The sequence below is a fragment of the Giraffa tippelskirchi genome, chromosome 5 (genome assembly GCF_054371585.1).
Source record: "Giraffa tippelskirchi isolate mGirTip1 chromosome 5, T2T-mGirTip1v1.2.pri, whole genome shotgun sequence".
Taxonomy (NCBI): domain Eukaryota; kingdom Metazoa; phylum Chordata; class Mammalia; order Artiodactyla; family Giraffidae; genus Giraffa; species Giraffa tippelskirchi.
Window position 1 is genome coordinate 100,749,698 of NC_137279.1, and position 16,774 is coordinate 100,766,471.

The 16,774-nt window shown below is 39.3% G+C and overlaps 1 protein-coding gene across 27 annotated transcripts in view; it reads right to left on the bottom strand.

Moving 5' to 3' along the window:
* Positions 1–16,774, bottom strand: part of CHD1L (chromodomain helicase DNA binding protein 1 like) — a 69,543-nt gene that overhangs the window by 25,125 nt on the left and 27,644 nt on the right. For 13 of the 27 annotated variants that reach the window (XM_081493022.1, XM_081493016.1, XM_081493005.1 and 10 more), the window contains 6 exons: positions 13,819–13,981; positions 12,361–12,516; positions 11,613–11,705; positions 6,540–6,636; positions 4,627–4,700; positions 4,246–4,356 (listed from right to left, as the gene is read on the bottom strand). In XM_081493022.1, the coding sequence (XP_081349148.1) occupies positions 4,246–4,356; positions 4,627–4,700; positions 6,540–6,636; positions 11,613–11,705; positions 12,361–12,412 (427 nt within the window). In that variant the 5' untranslated portion in view covers positions 12,413–12,516; positions 13,819–13,981. Of the gene's footprint in view, positions 1–4,245; positions 4,357–4,626; positions 4,701–6,539; positions 6,637–11,612; positions 11,706–12,360; positions 12,517–13,818; positions 14,012–15,885; positions 15,977–16,774 lie in introns of all 27 variants that reach the window. The other 14 variants (XM_081493003.1, XM_081493006.1, XM_081493012.1 and 11 more) reach the window with 7 other exon arrangements.

Genomic DNA, 16,774 nt, shown 5'->3' on the forward strand with positions numbered 1-16,774 from the left:
GTGATGACATCTAGCCATCTCATCCTCTGTCATCCTCTTCTCCTCCTGCCTTCATCTTTCCCAGCATCAAGGTCTTTTCTAATGAGTCAGTTCTTCACATCAGGTGGCCAAAGTATTGGACTTTCAGCTTCAGCATCAGTCCTTCCAATGAATATTCAGGACCAATTTCCTTTTGGATGGACCGGTTGGATCTCCTTCTAAGATCATAGACTGCACCCTCAATCTCAGCCACTTTTACTACCTTAAGACAACTGTGACATGAATAAGTGGCTGAGATCGAGGGTGCACTCTATGATCTTAGAAGCGAGTGGGACCAAATGAATTTCACTATATCTCTGTAATACAGAGATGAGACGTACACAGGTGAAACAATCTCCTTATGGTCAAGGATTATATTCAACACTACTTTTTAATACCCTATAGTACCAGGCACTTAATAAATGTTTACTAAATAAGACTGAACTCTCTTTTCATAAATATACTGATCTCTCTTTACAATAGAGGACACACATCCCTTTAGAGCTCCTAATTCTATTCCATCAAGATTTAGGTCTACCAGAAAAAAGAGAGAGAGAGAGAGAAAAAAAAAGAAACTTAACATTCTGTGAATTCAAAATTAATTTAAGGTCTGCTTCTTCCATGACATGAGAATAATTTAATCTCCAAGAGCTGACATTATTTAAGTAAATGAGAGCACTCCGTAAGTGGTTCAGTTCAGTTCAGTCGCTCAGTCGTGTCTGACTCTTTGTGACCCCATGAATCGCAGCACGCCAGGCCTCCCTGCCCATCACCAACTCCCGGAGTTTACCCAAACCCCTGTCCATCGAGTCGGTGATGCCATCCAACCATCTCATCCTATGTCTTCCCCTTCTCCTCCCGCCCCCAATCCTACCCAGCATTAGGGTCTTTTCCAATGAGTCAACTCTTCGCATGAAGTGGCCAAAGTATTGGAGTTTCAGCTTCAACATCAGTCCTTCCAATGAACACCCAGGATTGATCACCTTTAGGGTGGACTGGTTGGATCTCCTTGCAGTCCGAGGGACTCTCAAGAGTCTTCTCCAACACCACAGTTCAAAAGCATCAATTCTTCGGCACTGAGCTTTCTTCACTGTCCAACTCTCACATCCATACATGATCACTGGAAAAACCATAGCCTTGACTAGACGGACCTTTGTTGGCAAAGTAATGTCTCCGCTTTTTAATATGCTTTCTAGGTTGGTCATAACCTTCCTTCCAATGAGTAAGCGTCTTTTACTTTCATGGCTGCAATCACCATCAACAGCGATTTTGGAGCCCCCAAAAATAAAGTCAGCCACTGTTTCCCCATCTATTTCCCATGAAGTGATGGGACCAGATGCCATGATCTTAAGTTTTCTGAACATTGAGCTTTAAGCCAACCTTTACACTCTCCTCTTTCACTTTCATCAAGAGGCTCTTCAGTTCTTCTTCACTTTCTGCCATAAGGGTGGTGTCATCTGCATATCTGAGGTTATCGATATTTCTCCCAGCAATCTTGATTCCAGCTTGTCTTTCTTCCAGCCCAGCGTTTCTCATGATGTTCTCTGCATAGAAGTTAAATAAGCAGGGTGACAATATACAGCCTTGACGTACTCCTTTTCCTATTTGGAACTAGTCTGTTGTTCCATGTCCAGTTCTAACTGTTGCTTCCTGACCTGCATACAGGTTTCTCAAGAGACAGGTCAGATGATCTGGTATTCCCATCTCTTTCAGAATTTTCCACAGTTTATTGTGATCCACACAGTCAAAGGCTTTGGCATAGTCAATAAAGCAGAAATAGAAGTTTTTCTGGAACTCTCTTGTTTTTCCGATGATCCAGCGGATGTTGGCAATTTGATCTCTGGTTCCTCTCTGCCTTTTCTAAAACCAGCTTGAACATCTGGAAGTTTACAGTTCACGTATGGCTGAAGCCTGGCTTGGAGAATTTTGAGCATTACTTTACTAGCGTGTGAGATGAGTGCAATTGTGCGGTAGTTTGAGCATTCTTTGGCATTGCCTTTCTTTGGGATTGGAATGAAAACTGAACTTTTCCAGTCCTGTGGCCACTGCTGAGTTTTCCAGATTTGCTGGCATATCGAGTGCAGCACTTTCACAGCATCATCTTTGAGGATTTGAAATAGCTCAATTGGAATTCCATCACCTCCACTAGCTTTGTTCGTAGTGATGCTTTCTAAGGCCCACTTGACTTCACATTCCAGGATGTCTGGCTCTAGGGGAGTGATCACACCATCGTGATTATCTGGGTCATGAAGATCTTTTTCGTACAGTTCTTCTGTGTATTCTTGCCACCTCTTCTTAATATCTTCTGCTTCTGTTAGGTCCATACCATTTCTGTCCTTTATCGAGCCCATCTTTGCATGAAATGTTCCCTTGGTATCTCTAATTTTCTTGAAGAGATCTCTAGTCTTTCCATTCTGTTGTTTTCCTCTATTTCTTTGTATTGATCACTGAGGAAGGCTTTCTAATCTCTCCTTGCTATTCTTTGGAACTCTGCATTCAGATGGGAACAGCTTTCCTTTTCTCCTTTGCTTTTCGCTTCTCTTCTTTTCCCAGCTATTTGTAAGGTCTCCTCAGACAGCCATTTTGCTTTTCTGCATTTCTTTTTCATGGGGATGGTCTTGATCCCTGTCTCCTGTACAATGTCACGAACCTCTGTCCATAGTTCATTAGACACTCTATCAGATCTAGTCCCTTAAATCTATTTGTCACTTCCACTGTATAATCATAACGGATTTGATTTAGGTCATACCTGAATGGTCTAGTGGTTTTCCCTACTTTCTTCAATTTAAGTCTGACTTTGGCAATAGGAGTTCATGATCTGAGCCACAGTCTGCTCCCGGTCTTGTTTTTGCTGACTGTATAGAGCTTCTCCATCTTTGGCTGCAAAGAATATAATCAATCTGATTTCGGTGTTGACCATCTGGTGATATCCATGTGTAGAGTCTTCTCTTGTGTTGTTGGAAGAGGGTGTTTGCTATGACCAGTTCATTCTCTTGGCAAAACTCTTATTAGCCTTTGCCCTGCTTCATTCTGTACTCCAAGGCCAAATTTGCCTGTTACGCCAGGTGTTTCTTGACTTCCTACTTTTGCATTCCAGTCCCCTATAATGAAAAGGACATCTTTTTTGGGTGTTAGTTCTAAAAGGTCTTGTAGGTCTTCATAGAACCGTTCAAGTTCAGCTTCTTTAGCATTACTGGTCGGGGCATAAACTTGGATTACTGTGATATTGAATGGTTTGCCTTGGAAACGAACAGAGATCATTCTGTCGTTTTTGAGATTGCATCCAAGTACTGCATTTCGGACTCTTTTGTTGATCATGATGGCTACTCCATTTCTTCTAAGGGATTCCTGCCCACAGTAGTAGATATAATGGTCATCTGAGTTAAATTCACTCATTCCAGTCCATCTTAGTTTGCTGATTCCTAGAATGTCGACGTTCACTCTTGCCATCTCCTGTTTGACCACTTCCAATTTGCCTTGATTCATGGATCTAACATTCCAGGTTCCTATGCAATATTGCTCTTTACAGCATCAGACTTTGCGTCTATCACCAGTCACATCCACAGCTGGGTACTGTTTTTGCTTTGGCTCCATCCCATCATTCTTTCTGGAGTTATTTCTCCACTGATCTCCAGTAGCATATTGGGCACCTACCATAAGTGGTATGGCACTACAAATGTCATATAAAATATTTATGACTTAAGTCATATACAGACAATGTTACAATTAATTCTAAAGAGCTGGCAATTTCATTATAATCACACTTTTTAAAAGCAGATTTTTATTAAGTTTTCACAACACTTTCAGAGCTACCTGTCAGAAGGACAACTAGTAGGCAGGTTGCTATCTTGTTCCCCAAATTCATGGTTGGGAAGGAGAGCTGTCTCTATTGAACATGACTAAAACTAAAATTTCTATACAAAAGTATAGATATCTTTCAGGATGCTCCCAGGTCAATGGTCAAAAGAGATCAGAATTACTTTCCAACAATCCCAGATTGAGATGAAAAGCTTAAATCAGTTTGACAGAAACAAGGACCATGGTAGAAGTCTAGCACAGTGATAAACTGATGTAATCTACCTCAATTCCCCCCATCCCTTTTTTTACACTCCTCAGTAAAAACCTTGCCTTTCAGTGAATTAAGGAAAAACATTCTAATGATTAGGATTTAAATGTACTGTTTCTCCCTTTAATTTGTTTGCTTTCATCAATAGGGATGTGGCCTACCTGCCCTGGTACTCAAGAGAAAAGTAAAGATGGGCTGCTGTCCAAAGTTCTTAATGGCCAAGTGTCTCTCTTCTCCTCTCACAGAACCATCCACACGCTCATAGCTATAGCCTTAACACAGAGGGAGAAAACAGAGAAATAGAAACCATTTTCAATTACTCACTGTGTAGTAAAACACTGTCTGCTCAAAACCAAACACGAATTTTGTCTCTTCTCATATACAGGCATGCCCCTACTGTAAGCTATCTTCCTTTGATTCTGAATAATATTCTTACACTGTTTTTCTCTGTAACATCCCCACACCCCAGATAATTCTTCATGGGCCCATCTGGACTGTTAAGTCTAAAAGTCTTCAGTAACGTAATGGCCAAGGGATGTCACCTCTATAATCCAGGTAGTCTTGGAGAATATCCAACATTTGGGTCATCTGGGAGAAAAGTAAAACTCGATGGCCCCTGGCAAGAAAAAGAAAAGGAAAAACTGCCAACTCCAATAGTATTTAGGGTGGATTTCCTGCAGGTGAAACTTAGTGAAGAATGCAAGTTTATGAAGACATGAAATCCTGAAGTAGAAACATAAATGTCATAATCATTTACAGAGCCTTCTTCAGTAATGTGAAATGTTTTATATAAGGGTGTAACTGCACCAGTAGCTGAGTCCTTACAGCACTTGTCACTAGTGTTGGGATATTCCCAGGAGTCTGTGTCAATGCACCAGAGGGTTTAAGAAGCCCTAGATAACCAAGGTGCTTCTTTCTAGGATGGCAATTACTAAATGGAAAGAAACATACAGTTTTGACAGCAAAATAAAAGATATGTGAAGAGAAAAATGCAAAATTCAAATGTACAAAAAATGAAACAAAAACTGATGACCCTGAAGAGCTTGTGGTTGGCAATCCATAGCTCTTCTCTACTTTGGGGTGAAAGTCACTATCCTTTCAATTATAGCTTTACTGGTTGAAAATTTTGAGAAGCGTCACTTTAGAGAAGCAAGAGGCAGGTGGCATTTCATATCCCATATGATATATGAGCAAACTTATGTAGGGAGAAGAAAGAAGAAAGGAGGTGGCAAAATGGATTAGGTCAAGGACAAATTCAAGGGAATTCCCTGGTGCTCCAAGTTATTAGGGCTCTGCGCTTTTCACTGCCAAGGGCAGGGTTCAACCAAAAGCTCCATGGTATGGCCGAAAAAAAAACAACAAAAATAGTTCAAACCTACAGCCCCATGGTTATCAGCTATTAAGTTTGCATAAACAAGGAAGTACTGTATGGCACTGTCTAAACAACATTCTATTAGGAAAACTAATTTAATCTGAGTTTGCAATAGGTATAGATGAACAATTATGAAAAACTCCTTCAAGACTCTAGCCTCAAATTGGTAGAAAAGGTATTGAACTTAAAATCAAGGACATCATCTAATCCCATTTCTGTCATTTGCTGGCTGTGGTGGCCTCAGACAAGCCACTCAGCCTCTCTGGGCCTGTTTCATCACCTGTGAAATGAAAGGGTTGAAGAGAAGCTATTTACGGGTCCTTCTCCAACACTAGGACACTTAGAGGAGATACAATCAGGCATGCAGTTGTTTGACTTGCACATTCCTAATGTTGGACACTTTTGCCAAATCTGAGGTTTTAGGTTGGTTCAGGCCTTCTTAGGTCAGTTGTCCCTAAGGGACAACTTAGAAATCCTTGGGAAACTGGGATATTTTTTTAGACTGCTCTGTCCCTCCAAGGACCAGAGGATCAGATACAGGCTGGACACCACGACACTGAACACTTAGCTAAACCTTTACAGGCCTCAAAAGTGGCTTATTCTTCCAATACCCAACTTGTATCTCAGGGAAAGAGTCCCCGCGTTCTCCCTGAGTTCAAATCAAGCCCCACAAGTTAACAAGAGTAAATATTTGCTAAGTACTTAATACGTGCCAATTCAAAGCAAGGTACACCAGCAGCCCTTTTAAAAAGAAACATTTGATGGTATCTTGTCTTTGTAGAACTAAACAATACAGCTGGAGTGACATGGTTAATATAGCAATTAACCAGATAGCAGATTAAGGCAGTACGTTGCCAAGTGCTGGATTAGGATCTTAAGTGCTGTAGGAATTCAGGAAAGAAAAGGATGATCACAGAGGAGATGGCATGGGATGAAGGGTGTAGTTGCAGAGAAGGTGGAACCTGAATCAGGGTCTTGGAAAAAAGGAGAACTGGGATTAATCTCAAGACATCAGTGAGTTGCTCATTATTCTGGTTTTAACAATCACCAACTCCGAGTAGAAAATATGAACCTATCACCTACTTGGAATACAGGAATGCCAGCAGCTTATCCAGCACGTGAAGTTTCCCACTAGCCTCAATCAGGTGGTCTCCAATTTCAAAAGGCTCTGGTTCCACACCTGGAAAAGAAAGAACGCACTTCTAATAAATGTGTTCCCAGTTGGGGCAGACTATGAATGGAGAAGCTGATGGCTAGGCTACAGAGAAGCCAAGATCCTTCTAACTGATAATGGGCCCAAGTCTCATTTCTCTTTGAGGCATTTCATAATTATTTGTTTATATTATGATATCAGCACTACCCAACATCAGTCACAGAGCCTGGCACATCCAATATGTCTAAGAAATGTTGACCCAAGGAACAAATCTACTCTTTGGGAAACTGAAGCACAGGGAGATGCTAAAGACCAAACAGACCCAAAACTGAAACCTTCAGGTTCTCACTCTACAGAACAAATCAAGACATAGGGTTAGATATAAATTAGTCATTCTCATGCTGAGGGTAGCAAAATAACCTGGAAGGCTTCTTTCAAAATCTATATGTTCCCAACAGCTCTTCACATAAAAGAAAAGCTCTGACATGCACCTCATTAAGATTCTGTGACATTTCAAAACAATTCATATGGCTACTTGGCAAGGACTTCCTTAAAATGACTGCAGAAAACCCTCTGCATTGGTCATATCAATACTAGAGCCCTCACAGCCATAAAATGCCTGGAACTGTCCCACAGGCTACCCATCAGAGTGAATTAAAAAAAAAAAACCAAAACCAATTTGAATGAAAATGAAAACACTACATATCATGTGTAGAATGCAGCTAAATTAGTACTTAGAGGGAAATTTATGGACATCCCTGGGATGAAATTCCCTCAGCAAAGGAGGCAGAGAAGGAGAAGACATAAGACAGATAGAGAAGCAAGAGAAAGTATTGTCCCAGAAGCCAAAGGAAAAAGATGTTTCAAGAAGTGATCAACTGTGTCAAAGGTTTTGAGAGATTAATTAAAAAAAACAGTTGAGGATGCCCACTTTCACCACTACTATTCAACATAGTTTTGGAAGTTTTGGCCACAGCAATCAGAGCGGAAAAAGAAGTAAAAGGAATACAGATAGGAAAAGAAGAAGTAAAACTCTCACTGTTTGCAGATGACATGATCCTCTACATAGAAAACCCGAAAGATTCTACCAGAAAATTACTAGAGCTAATCAATGCATATAGTAAAGTTGAAGGATATAAAATTAACACACAGAAATCCCTTGCATTCCTATACTCCAATAATGAGAAAACAGAAAGAGAAATTAAGGAAACAATACCATTCACCATGGCAACAAAAAGAATAAAATACTTAGGAATATATCTACCTCAAGAAACAAAAGACTTATATATAGAACACTATAAAACACTGATGAAAGAAATCAAAGAGGACACAAACAGATGGAGAAATATACCGTGTTCATGGATTGGAAGAATTAATATAGTGAAAATGAGTATACTACACAAAGCAATCTATAGATTCAATGCAATCCCTTTCAAGCTACCAATGGTATTTTTCACAGAACTAGAACAAATCATTTCACAATTTGTATGGAAATATAAGAAACCTCGAATAGCCAAAGCAATCTTGAGAAAGAAGAATGGAACTGGAGGAATCAACCTGCCTGACTTCAGGCTCTACTACAAAGCCACAGTCATCAAGACAGTATGGTACTGGCACAAAGATAGAAATATAGATCAATGGAACGAAATAGAAAGCCCAGAAATAAACCCACGCACCTATGGACAGCTTATCTTTGACAAAGGAGGCAAGAATATACAATGGAGAAAAGACAATCTCTTTAACAAGTGGTGCTGGGAAAACTGGTCAACCACTTGTAAAAGACTGAGAGTAGAACACTTCCTAACACCATACACAAAAATAAACTCAAAACGGATTAAAGATCTAAACGTAAGACCAGAAACTATAAAACTCCTAGAGGAAAACATAGGCAAAATACTCTCCGACATAAATCACAGCAGGATCCTCCATGACCCACCTCCCAGAATATTGGAAATAAAAGCAAAAATAAACAAATGGGATCTAATTAAAATTAAAAGCTTTTGCACAACAAAGGAAACTATAAGCAAGGTGAACAGACAGCCTTCAGAATGGGAGAAAATAATAGCAAACGAAGCAACAGACAAACAATTAATCTCAAAAATAAACAAGCAACTCCTGCAGCTCAATTCCAGAAAAATAAACGACCCAATCAAAAAATGGGCCAAAGAACTAAACAGACATTTCTCCAAAGAAGACATACAGATGGCTAACAAACACATGAAAAGATGCTCAACATCACTCATTTTCAGAGAAATGCAAATCAAAACCACAATGAGGTACCATTTCACACCAGTCAGAATGGCTGCTATCCAAAAGTCTACAAGCAATAAATGCTGGAGAGGGTGGGGAGAAAAGGGAACCCTCTTACACTGTTGGTGGGAATGCAAACTAGTACAGCCACTATGGAGAACAGTGTGGAGATTCCTTAAAAAACTGGGAATAGAACTGCCATATGACCCAGCAATCCCACTGCTGGGCATACACACCGAGGAAACCAGAAATGAAAGAGACGTGTGTACCCCAATGTTCATCGCAGCACTGTTTACAATAGCCAGGACATGGAAGCAACCTAGATGTCCATCAGCAGACGAATGGATAAGGAAGCTGTGGTACATATACACAATGGAATATTACTCAGCCATTAAAAAAAATACTTTTGAATCGGTTCTATTGAGATGGATGAAACTGGAGCCCACTATACAGAGTGAAGTAAGCCAGAAAGAAAAACACCAACACAGTATACTAATGCATATATATGGAATTTGAAAGATACTAACGATAACCCTATATGCGAGACAGAATAAGAGACACAGATGCATAGAACAGTCTTATGGACTCTGAGGGAGAAAGTGAGGGTGGGACGTTCTGAGAGAATAGCATTGAAACATGTATATTATCATATGTGAAACAGAACACCATTCCAGGTTCGATGCATGAGACAAATGCTCAGGGCTGAGGCAATAGGATGACCCAGAGGGATGGGATAGGGAGGGAGGTGGGGGGGGGGGTCCAGGAAGGGGAACACATGTAAACCCATGGCTGATTCATGTCAATGTATGGCAAAAACTACTACAATATTGTAAAGTAATTAGCCCCCAACTAAAATAAATAAATTTATTAAAAAAAAAAAAAAAAACAGTTGAGCCACACGGAGACCACCAGTGAACTAGGAATGGTAGTGACAAAAAAGGTTCACTGAGTGGGTTCAAGACAAAGGGACATCCAATCATAAAAAATTCAGATTATGAGACACCCCATAAAACATATAGCCATGATTCTTCAAAACTGTCAATTTAATGAAAAAGTAAAAAAAAAAAGAAAAAAAAGCCGAGGAGCATTTCTAGATTATAGGAGAATAAACAGACATGAAAAATGCACTGTAAGATCTCTGACTGGATCTTGAATTTGAAAAGAACAAAGATGGACACAGGCAGATTCACAGGAGAGAAGTATTCACATGATTTCCCGTAAGTTTCATGTGACACAGGAAGCTCTCCAAAATAAATGAAGACGCAGAAAAGTGGCAAAATTTAAATGCTTTTCTATCATAATGAAATCAAGATTGCCAGGAGAAATGTCAACAACCTCAGATATGCAGATGATACCACCCTTATGGCAGAAAATAAAGAGGAACTAAAGAACCTCTGGATGACGGTGAAAGAGGAGAGTGAAAAATCTGGCTTAAAACTCAACATTCAAAAACACGAAGATCATGGCATCTGGTCCTATCACTTCATGGCAAACAGAAGTGGAAACAGTGACAGATTTTATTTTCTTGGGCTCCAAAATCACTGTGGATGGTGACTGTAGCCATAAAATTAAAAGACACTTGCTCCTTGGAAGAAAAGCTATGATAAAGCTAGACAGCATATTAAAAAGTAGAGACATCACTTCCCCAACAAAGGTCTGTATAGTCAAAGCTATGGTTTTTCCAACAGTCACGTACAGATGTGAGAGTTGGACCATAAAGAAAGCTGAGCGCCAAAGAATTAATGCTTTTGAATTGTGGTGTTGGAGAAGACTCTTGAGAGTCCCTTGGACTGCAAAGAGATCAAAACAGTCAATCCTAAAGGAAATCAACCCTGAATATTCATTGGAACGACTGATGCTGAAGCTGAAGCTCCAATACTTTGGTCACTTGATGCAAAGAGCTGACTCACTGGAAAAGACCCTGATGCTGGGGAAGATTGAGGGCAGGAGGAGAAGGGGGCAAGAGAGAAGGAGATGGTTAAATGGCATCACTGACTCAATGGACATGAGTTTGAGCAAACTCTGGGAGTGAAGTACAGGGAAGCCTGGAGTGTTGCAGTCTGTGGGGTCACAAAGAGTCGGATATGACTTAGTGAATGAACAACAACGAACAACAATTACACTGAACAAAGAGAAGCAGTTGTGGAAAAGGAACTACAGTATGTGAGGAGGCTGAGTAAAATGAGAACTATGTTTAACAAGGTCTGTTCATGAGCTCAGCCGCTAAGTTGTATCCAACTCTTAACGAGGTCTACTTACATAGAATTCTCTCATTCTCCAGTTTCTGCCCTTGAGGATAAACATGTCACTCTCCTTCCAGTAGAGGGAGGGGATCTTCGTGGTGGGAGGGGATGGGGGAATGGATATGCTATCATTTCTGGACCTGCAGTTTTGGGGGTTGTAGTGTTTGTTTTTGCTATTGTTTCTTTTTTAAGTGTCCATAGCTCAAAACGATAACAAAATGTAGATCAGATCCTATCACTCCCCTGATTAAAATTCTCCTGTGTTTTCCCATTGTATCTAAAATAAAAATAAATTTACTTTAAAAAGATAAAAGAAAAAGTCATAAGGGATGTTTAAAACTGAAGAAATCTGAATATGAATACATTAGATAATCAACATAAAAAATTAACAAGAGAAAATGCGGAAAAATAGATAGTAAATATAGGCAAATCTTTCGAAGAACTTTTCTATGAGGTTGGCCATAAAATGACAACAAAAAGTAATGCTGAGAAAAAAGGGCACTGCCTCACCGTCAAACAGATACGGGTGATCCACACACTTCCGAAGCTGGGACAGGACATTCTGAAGTTTAACTTTCTTTGCCATCTCATTTTCAAATGCATCTGAAATTTTAAAAAGAGACAGAGAGAGATGGATTACTGAACAACAACAAAAAACCCTGCAAGTTTCCATACATAACCTTACTCATTTCAATAATGTATCTTTCAAATCTATATTAACCTGCCAAATTTCACTGAAGTGCATTAAGAACAGCACACTGATAAGACGTTTTCTTAAGCATCACCTTGTTTTAAGACGGAAAAGTAAAAGTGTTAGCTGCTCAGTCGTGTCCAACTCTTTGCAACCCTGTTGTAGCCTGCCAAGCTCCTCCGACCATGAAACTCTCTCGGCAAGAATACTGGAGTGGGTTGCCATTCCCTTCTCCAGGGGATCTTCCCAATCCTGGAATTGAACCCGGGTTTCCTGCATTGCAAGTGGATTCTTTATCATCTGAGCCACCAGGGGAAGCCCTTTAAGGAAAACCAGGAGTGGGGGGATGGGGAGGAAATCTCACAAAGTCAACAAACAACAAAGTCAGAGTTATACTTTGGCAAAGATACTCTGCCAGTTTCACTCTAGTTGACCTGACTACTATTTAGAATAAAAAAAGCCCATCCGATATTCTTGCTATACAAACTGAGTGTGATCATAAAATATTTCCTTGCATGAAAATCACATCCTCATTAGTTTCTAAATGGACAAGTACCCTCTGATTACCTAGGTCTTTCATCAAAATGGCCTTGTAGTATTTCTTCTGCAGTGCTGACATGCCATGGTATATCACTACTTCCGTCTTCCTGGGAAGCTCTGTGGCTACCTCAGCCTTTACTCGCCTCAGCAGAAATGGCTGCAAGAGTTTGTATAGTTCACTTGCTATACAAGGAAAGAAAAAAACACACACAAGTAGTGTGGGACAAAAGCAAAATCAAGGCAATGAACTATTAGAGAACATGTAACAGTTTACTTTTGTTCCTCATTTTCATACCAATTCTGCCTTCTGGCCAGCAAGGTAATTTTTCACAGCATTTCATCCTTCCTTGGATTTTTCTTTCCAACTTCTTCTGTTTCTAATAATCTCATTTGCATAGAGCTATTCTTTTTCCAGGATACTTTTGCATTTGATCAGCATAACAGCTCAGAAATGTAGGCAAGTTGGTAACATTGTCCCTATTTGTATAACTAAGTGAAGTTCAGAGAAGTTAAATCCCTTATCCAAAGTCACACAGCTGGCTGCTAAAGGTGCTAGTCCTCACACTTAGTTCTTTGACTTCCATACCCTTTTTCCTTCCTGAGCTGTCCGAAACTTTGAAAACTAGCCTAAACTAGAATTACACTGCATGCACGTTTGCCAGATACAGAAAATAAAAATACAAGTGCCCAATTAAATTTGAATTTGATAAACAAATAATTTTTTAAATATCAGTATGTCCTGTGTAATATTTGACTTGGAATATTTTATATAGCAAACTTAAACATGGGAACAATCAGAGCAGGTTCCCCAGGTAAAATTCAATCCAGTATGGAGATTTCTGCTGTGAGAAGCCTTTCCAACTCATCCTCAGCTAGTACATACAGACCCACTAGTTGGCATGCCTATCAATTACTTTGAATGATGATCCTGGGATAATATCACATAGACAATTTTATGAGGCAGAGGAGCAAAAGCATGAGGGGAAAACTGCGAATGACCATTGTACAAACCAGAATGGCTTCCTCCTTTACTTCCACCACCATCCAGCCCAGACTTTTGGTTCTATGCACTGATAAAAGTGTTAAAAGAAACACCAGTGCTATGGAACCCTGAATGCCAGTTTCAGACTACAGCACCCACATGTTTCTCTGCCTCAAGAAGTACGATGGGAAGTCGTCCAAGTCCTCACAGAAATCACATGTTGGAAAAAAAAAAAGTCTGCAAACCAGCAGACACTATTTCTTCTGATAACGACCCAAATAAGCACTATTATAGAGTCACGTGACAACAAATAAGAGAATCATGAACAGCAGGCACTGGGAACAACAGGAGGGCTCTGACATCACCTTTTCTTTGTGCGGCTATTTCCCCAAAAGGTGTTCTCTGGTTATGGATTCTCCTTCTTTTCTATCTATAACCCCTTTGCCCTAGGGAAGTTGCTGGGCCCAGACCTCTTGGGCATGATTTGTAAGAAGGGAACTTGCCTGACTCAGACTCTTTCTCAATATCCTGGTAACGCTGAACAAAATCTTCCACCTGCTCCTTGGAAAAGAGATCAGGCTCCACAAAACTGAGGAGTGAGTAGAGCTCCTGGAGGCTGTTCTGGATGGGTGTTCCAGTCAACAGGAGGCTGAAGACAACTGAGAACTCCAATATATAAACGAATGAAGTTAAAATCTGTAACGCTGGAAAGCAAGACTGAGTGACCCATCACAACCTTTACAGAGAGAGGCATGATTCAGTGAAATGAATTCAGGGACATGAAATCAGAAAGCTCAGGTTCTAAATGTATATAGCTGTTTGATGTAGGAAATAATACCTCTTCGGTTTCAACTGTAAGAAGGGGATAATAATCCTGTAAAGGAGATACCATTTATAAAGTAAAATCACTTTGTGAATGCTAAAGTACTGATGAGTATTCAAAATGGTTACTGTTATGCAACCCATGTGCAAATTCAAGCACACAACAGATACTCATGCAGTTTGAGAAGCCCAAAACTACAGCAGCAGGACCTACCACTACAAGAAAGAAGATATATTTTTTAAAAACATCCTTTTGTAAAACTTAACACGTGTAGCCAATGCCAGACATCAAGAATTCTGGACATTTCTGGACTATATACCGCCCAAAATGGAAAGATGCTTGTTAAATTTTGAGCAGAGGAATAAGAACACCATGAATAACAGACTAATGAAGTGAAAGGTTAGGAAAAACAGTAACAACAGTTGTTAGGTCAAGCAAAGGACAATCTCTTAGCTAACATAACAAGATCTTATACTACTTGAGTTAAATAATACAGCACAAAGAGAAAGCTATATCCTGTGAGTATATATATATATTTAACATGGAAATACATTATGTGTGTATATATGCATACATATACACATATATATACTGAATTCTGATATTTAATATATTTTTATTTTTTTAACAGCATTGGAGAAGGAAATGGCAACCCATTCCAGTATTCTTGCCTGGAGAATCTCATGGACAGAGGAGCCTGGAGGGCTACAGTCAATGGGGTAGCAAAGAGTCAGACACGACTGGAACGACTTAGCATGCACATACATACATATTTAGGTTTGGGTGTACACATGCGCTGCAAAGAATGTGGCGGCATATATACCAAATGTTAATATACATAGTAATACGATTATTGGTGGCTTTTACTTTTCCTCTTGTGTTTCTATAATTTGATTTGGGAGGGGGTCATAAGAAGATATCAAAGGTGATAAATGAAATGATACAATCAATGAAAACAGTTTTCAAAATCTTTGGGGGGAGCACTTTCACTTGGTTTGTTTCTTTTTAAATGGTCTAATCAATGACCACCCACTCATGCGCTTGTAGAGCAACGTATTCACAATATTTCAAGTATGGGAAATGGTTAACAATGAATGTTTCCAGTAACTAAATCACATTTTTACAATATGCTCAAAGAACTAAAGTGACCAAAAAATATGAAGTCAACAGGGATAACCAAGGTTGTCAATCACTAAAATGAAATTACACTATCACATGGATTAATATTTTTATTCAAAGCAGTGTTCATTTCAGCATCAAAACTTATAATCGGGAAAAAGAAGCCTAGAGACAATCTCTGCTTGTATATAAAATTTTGGAAATTTTTTTGTATAAAATATCCTGCAAATATTTTATACATTATTAAATATTCTTCTATATAATTTTTCATGGCAGCCTTACTCTGTAAATATACTGTATGGGTATACCACAAATTGTATAGTATAATCAATTCCTATGTTGACATTTAGGTTTCTTACAAATTTTACAAACAAGCTGAAAACAGTATTTGGACGAGGAGAAAATGAAAGGCAGCACCCTTCTCCCCACCTCTCAGCCCAATCAATAAATGTGTTTTTTTCCTGACCAACTAGCTGTCTGCAGTTCAAACCTCACCTAAAAAGGAATACTCAGATAACATAGAACAATCTCCTCTGAGCCTGTTTCCTTACGAATAAGAAGAAAAGGCTCTGGAGCCAGCAACAAACTTTAGCTTCCCCACTCCAAACACAGGGTTCCTTTACTATACCTGCTTCTCTTCTCCCACTATAAATCAATAAACCGGCAAAACAGCTGATGAAGCAGGATCTTATAGTCTCTTGGGCGCCAGGTATGACAATCTCTTGGGAAAGAGACAGTGTTAAAGAGTCCTTAAAAAGAAGGCAAAGAAAAAAAAAAACAAACAAACAAAAAAAGAAGGCAAAGGACACCACAGAGCAGAGGGGGCCCTACTAAGGGACAGCAATCTTTGAGATCGGGGTAATAATAGTGGCCATATCTGCATTTAAACACTAAAACCCGTAACTTTTAACCAGTAAATGAATTCAGATCTAAGACTTTCCTCCAAATGACCTCTAAATTCATTAATTGATCTATCATAGGAAAGGGACCAAAAGTCAATGACGATCCCAGAAATTTGCACATGAGGTCGCAGGAATGAACAAGCCTTTACTAGGTCAACAACAAGAAGGGCACTTCATACCCATAAGCTGTTCCACTGGCTCCTCAGAAAAGAGGGCAAATCTAAGGCTACAATGACATTTCTCATCTGCTTTGCCAGAATGATGCCAGAGAAGTAAATGGAGTAAGTTCAAAGGTTTCATACTCAAAAAAGTATGACAAAGACAGGTGAGACTGAAGGGAATATTCAATGGCATGAAATTAGTCTCTTCATGACTCGAATTGTCAAATTTTTTAAACAGGTAAATGGGGGAGTGGTATAATAAATATGTCAGATATGTTTGTTACTGCATACAGTAAGATTATTTTTAAAGAAACTGAAGATCAAAAAGACAGTTGAAACATTTCCAAAAATACAACATATTATCCTGGGGTAGAGTCCTATTCGTTTGACAACCAGATTTTTAATAAACATGATCTCCTATGTAAAAGACAAGAGAAATTAGGCCATGTTAAGT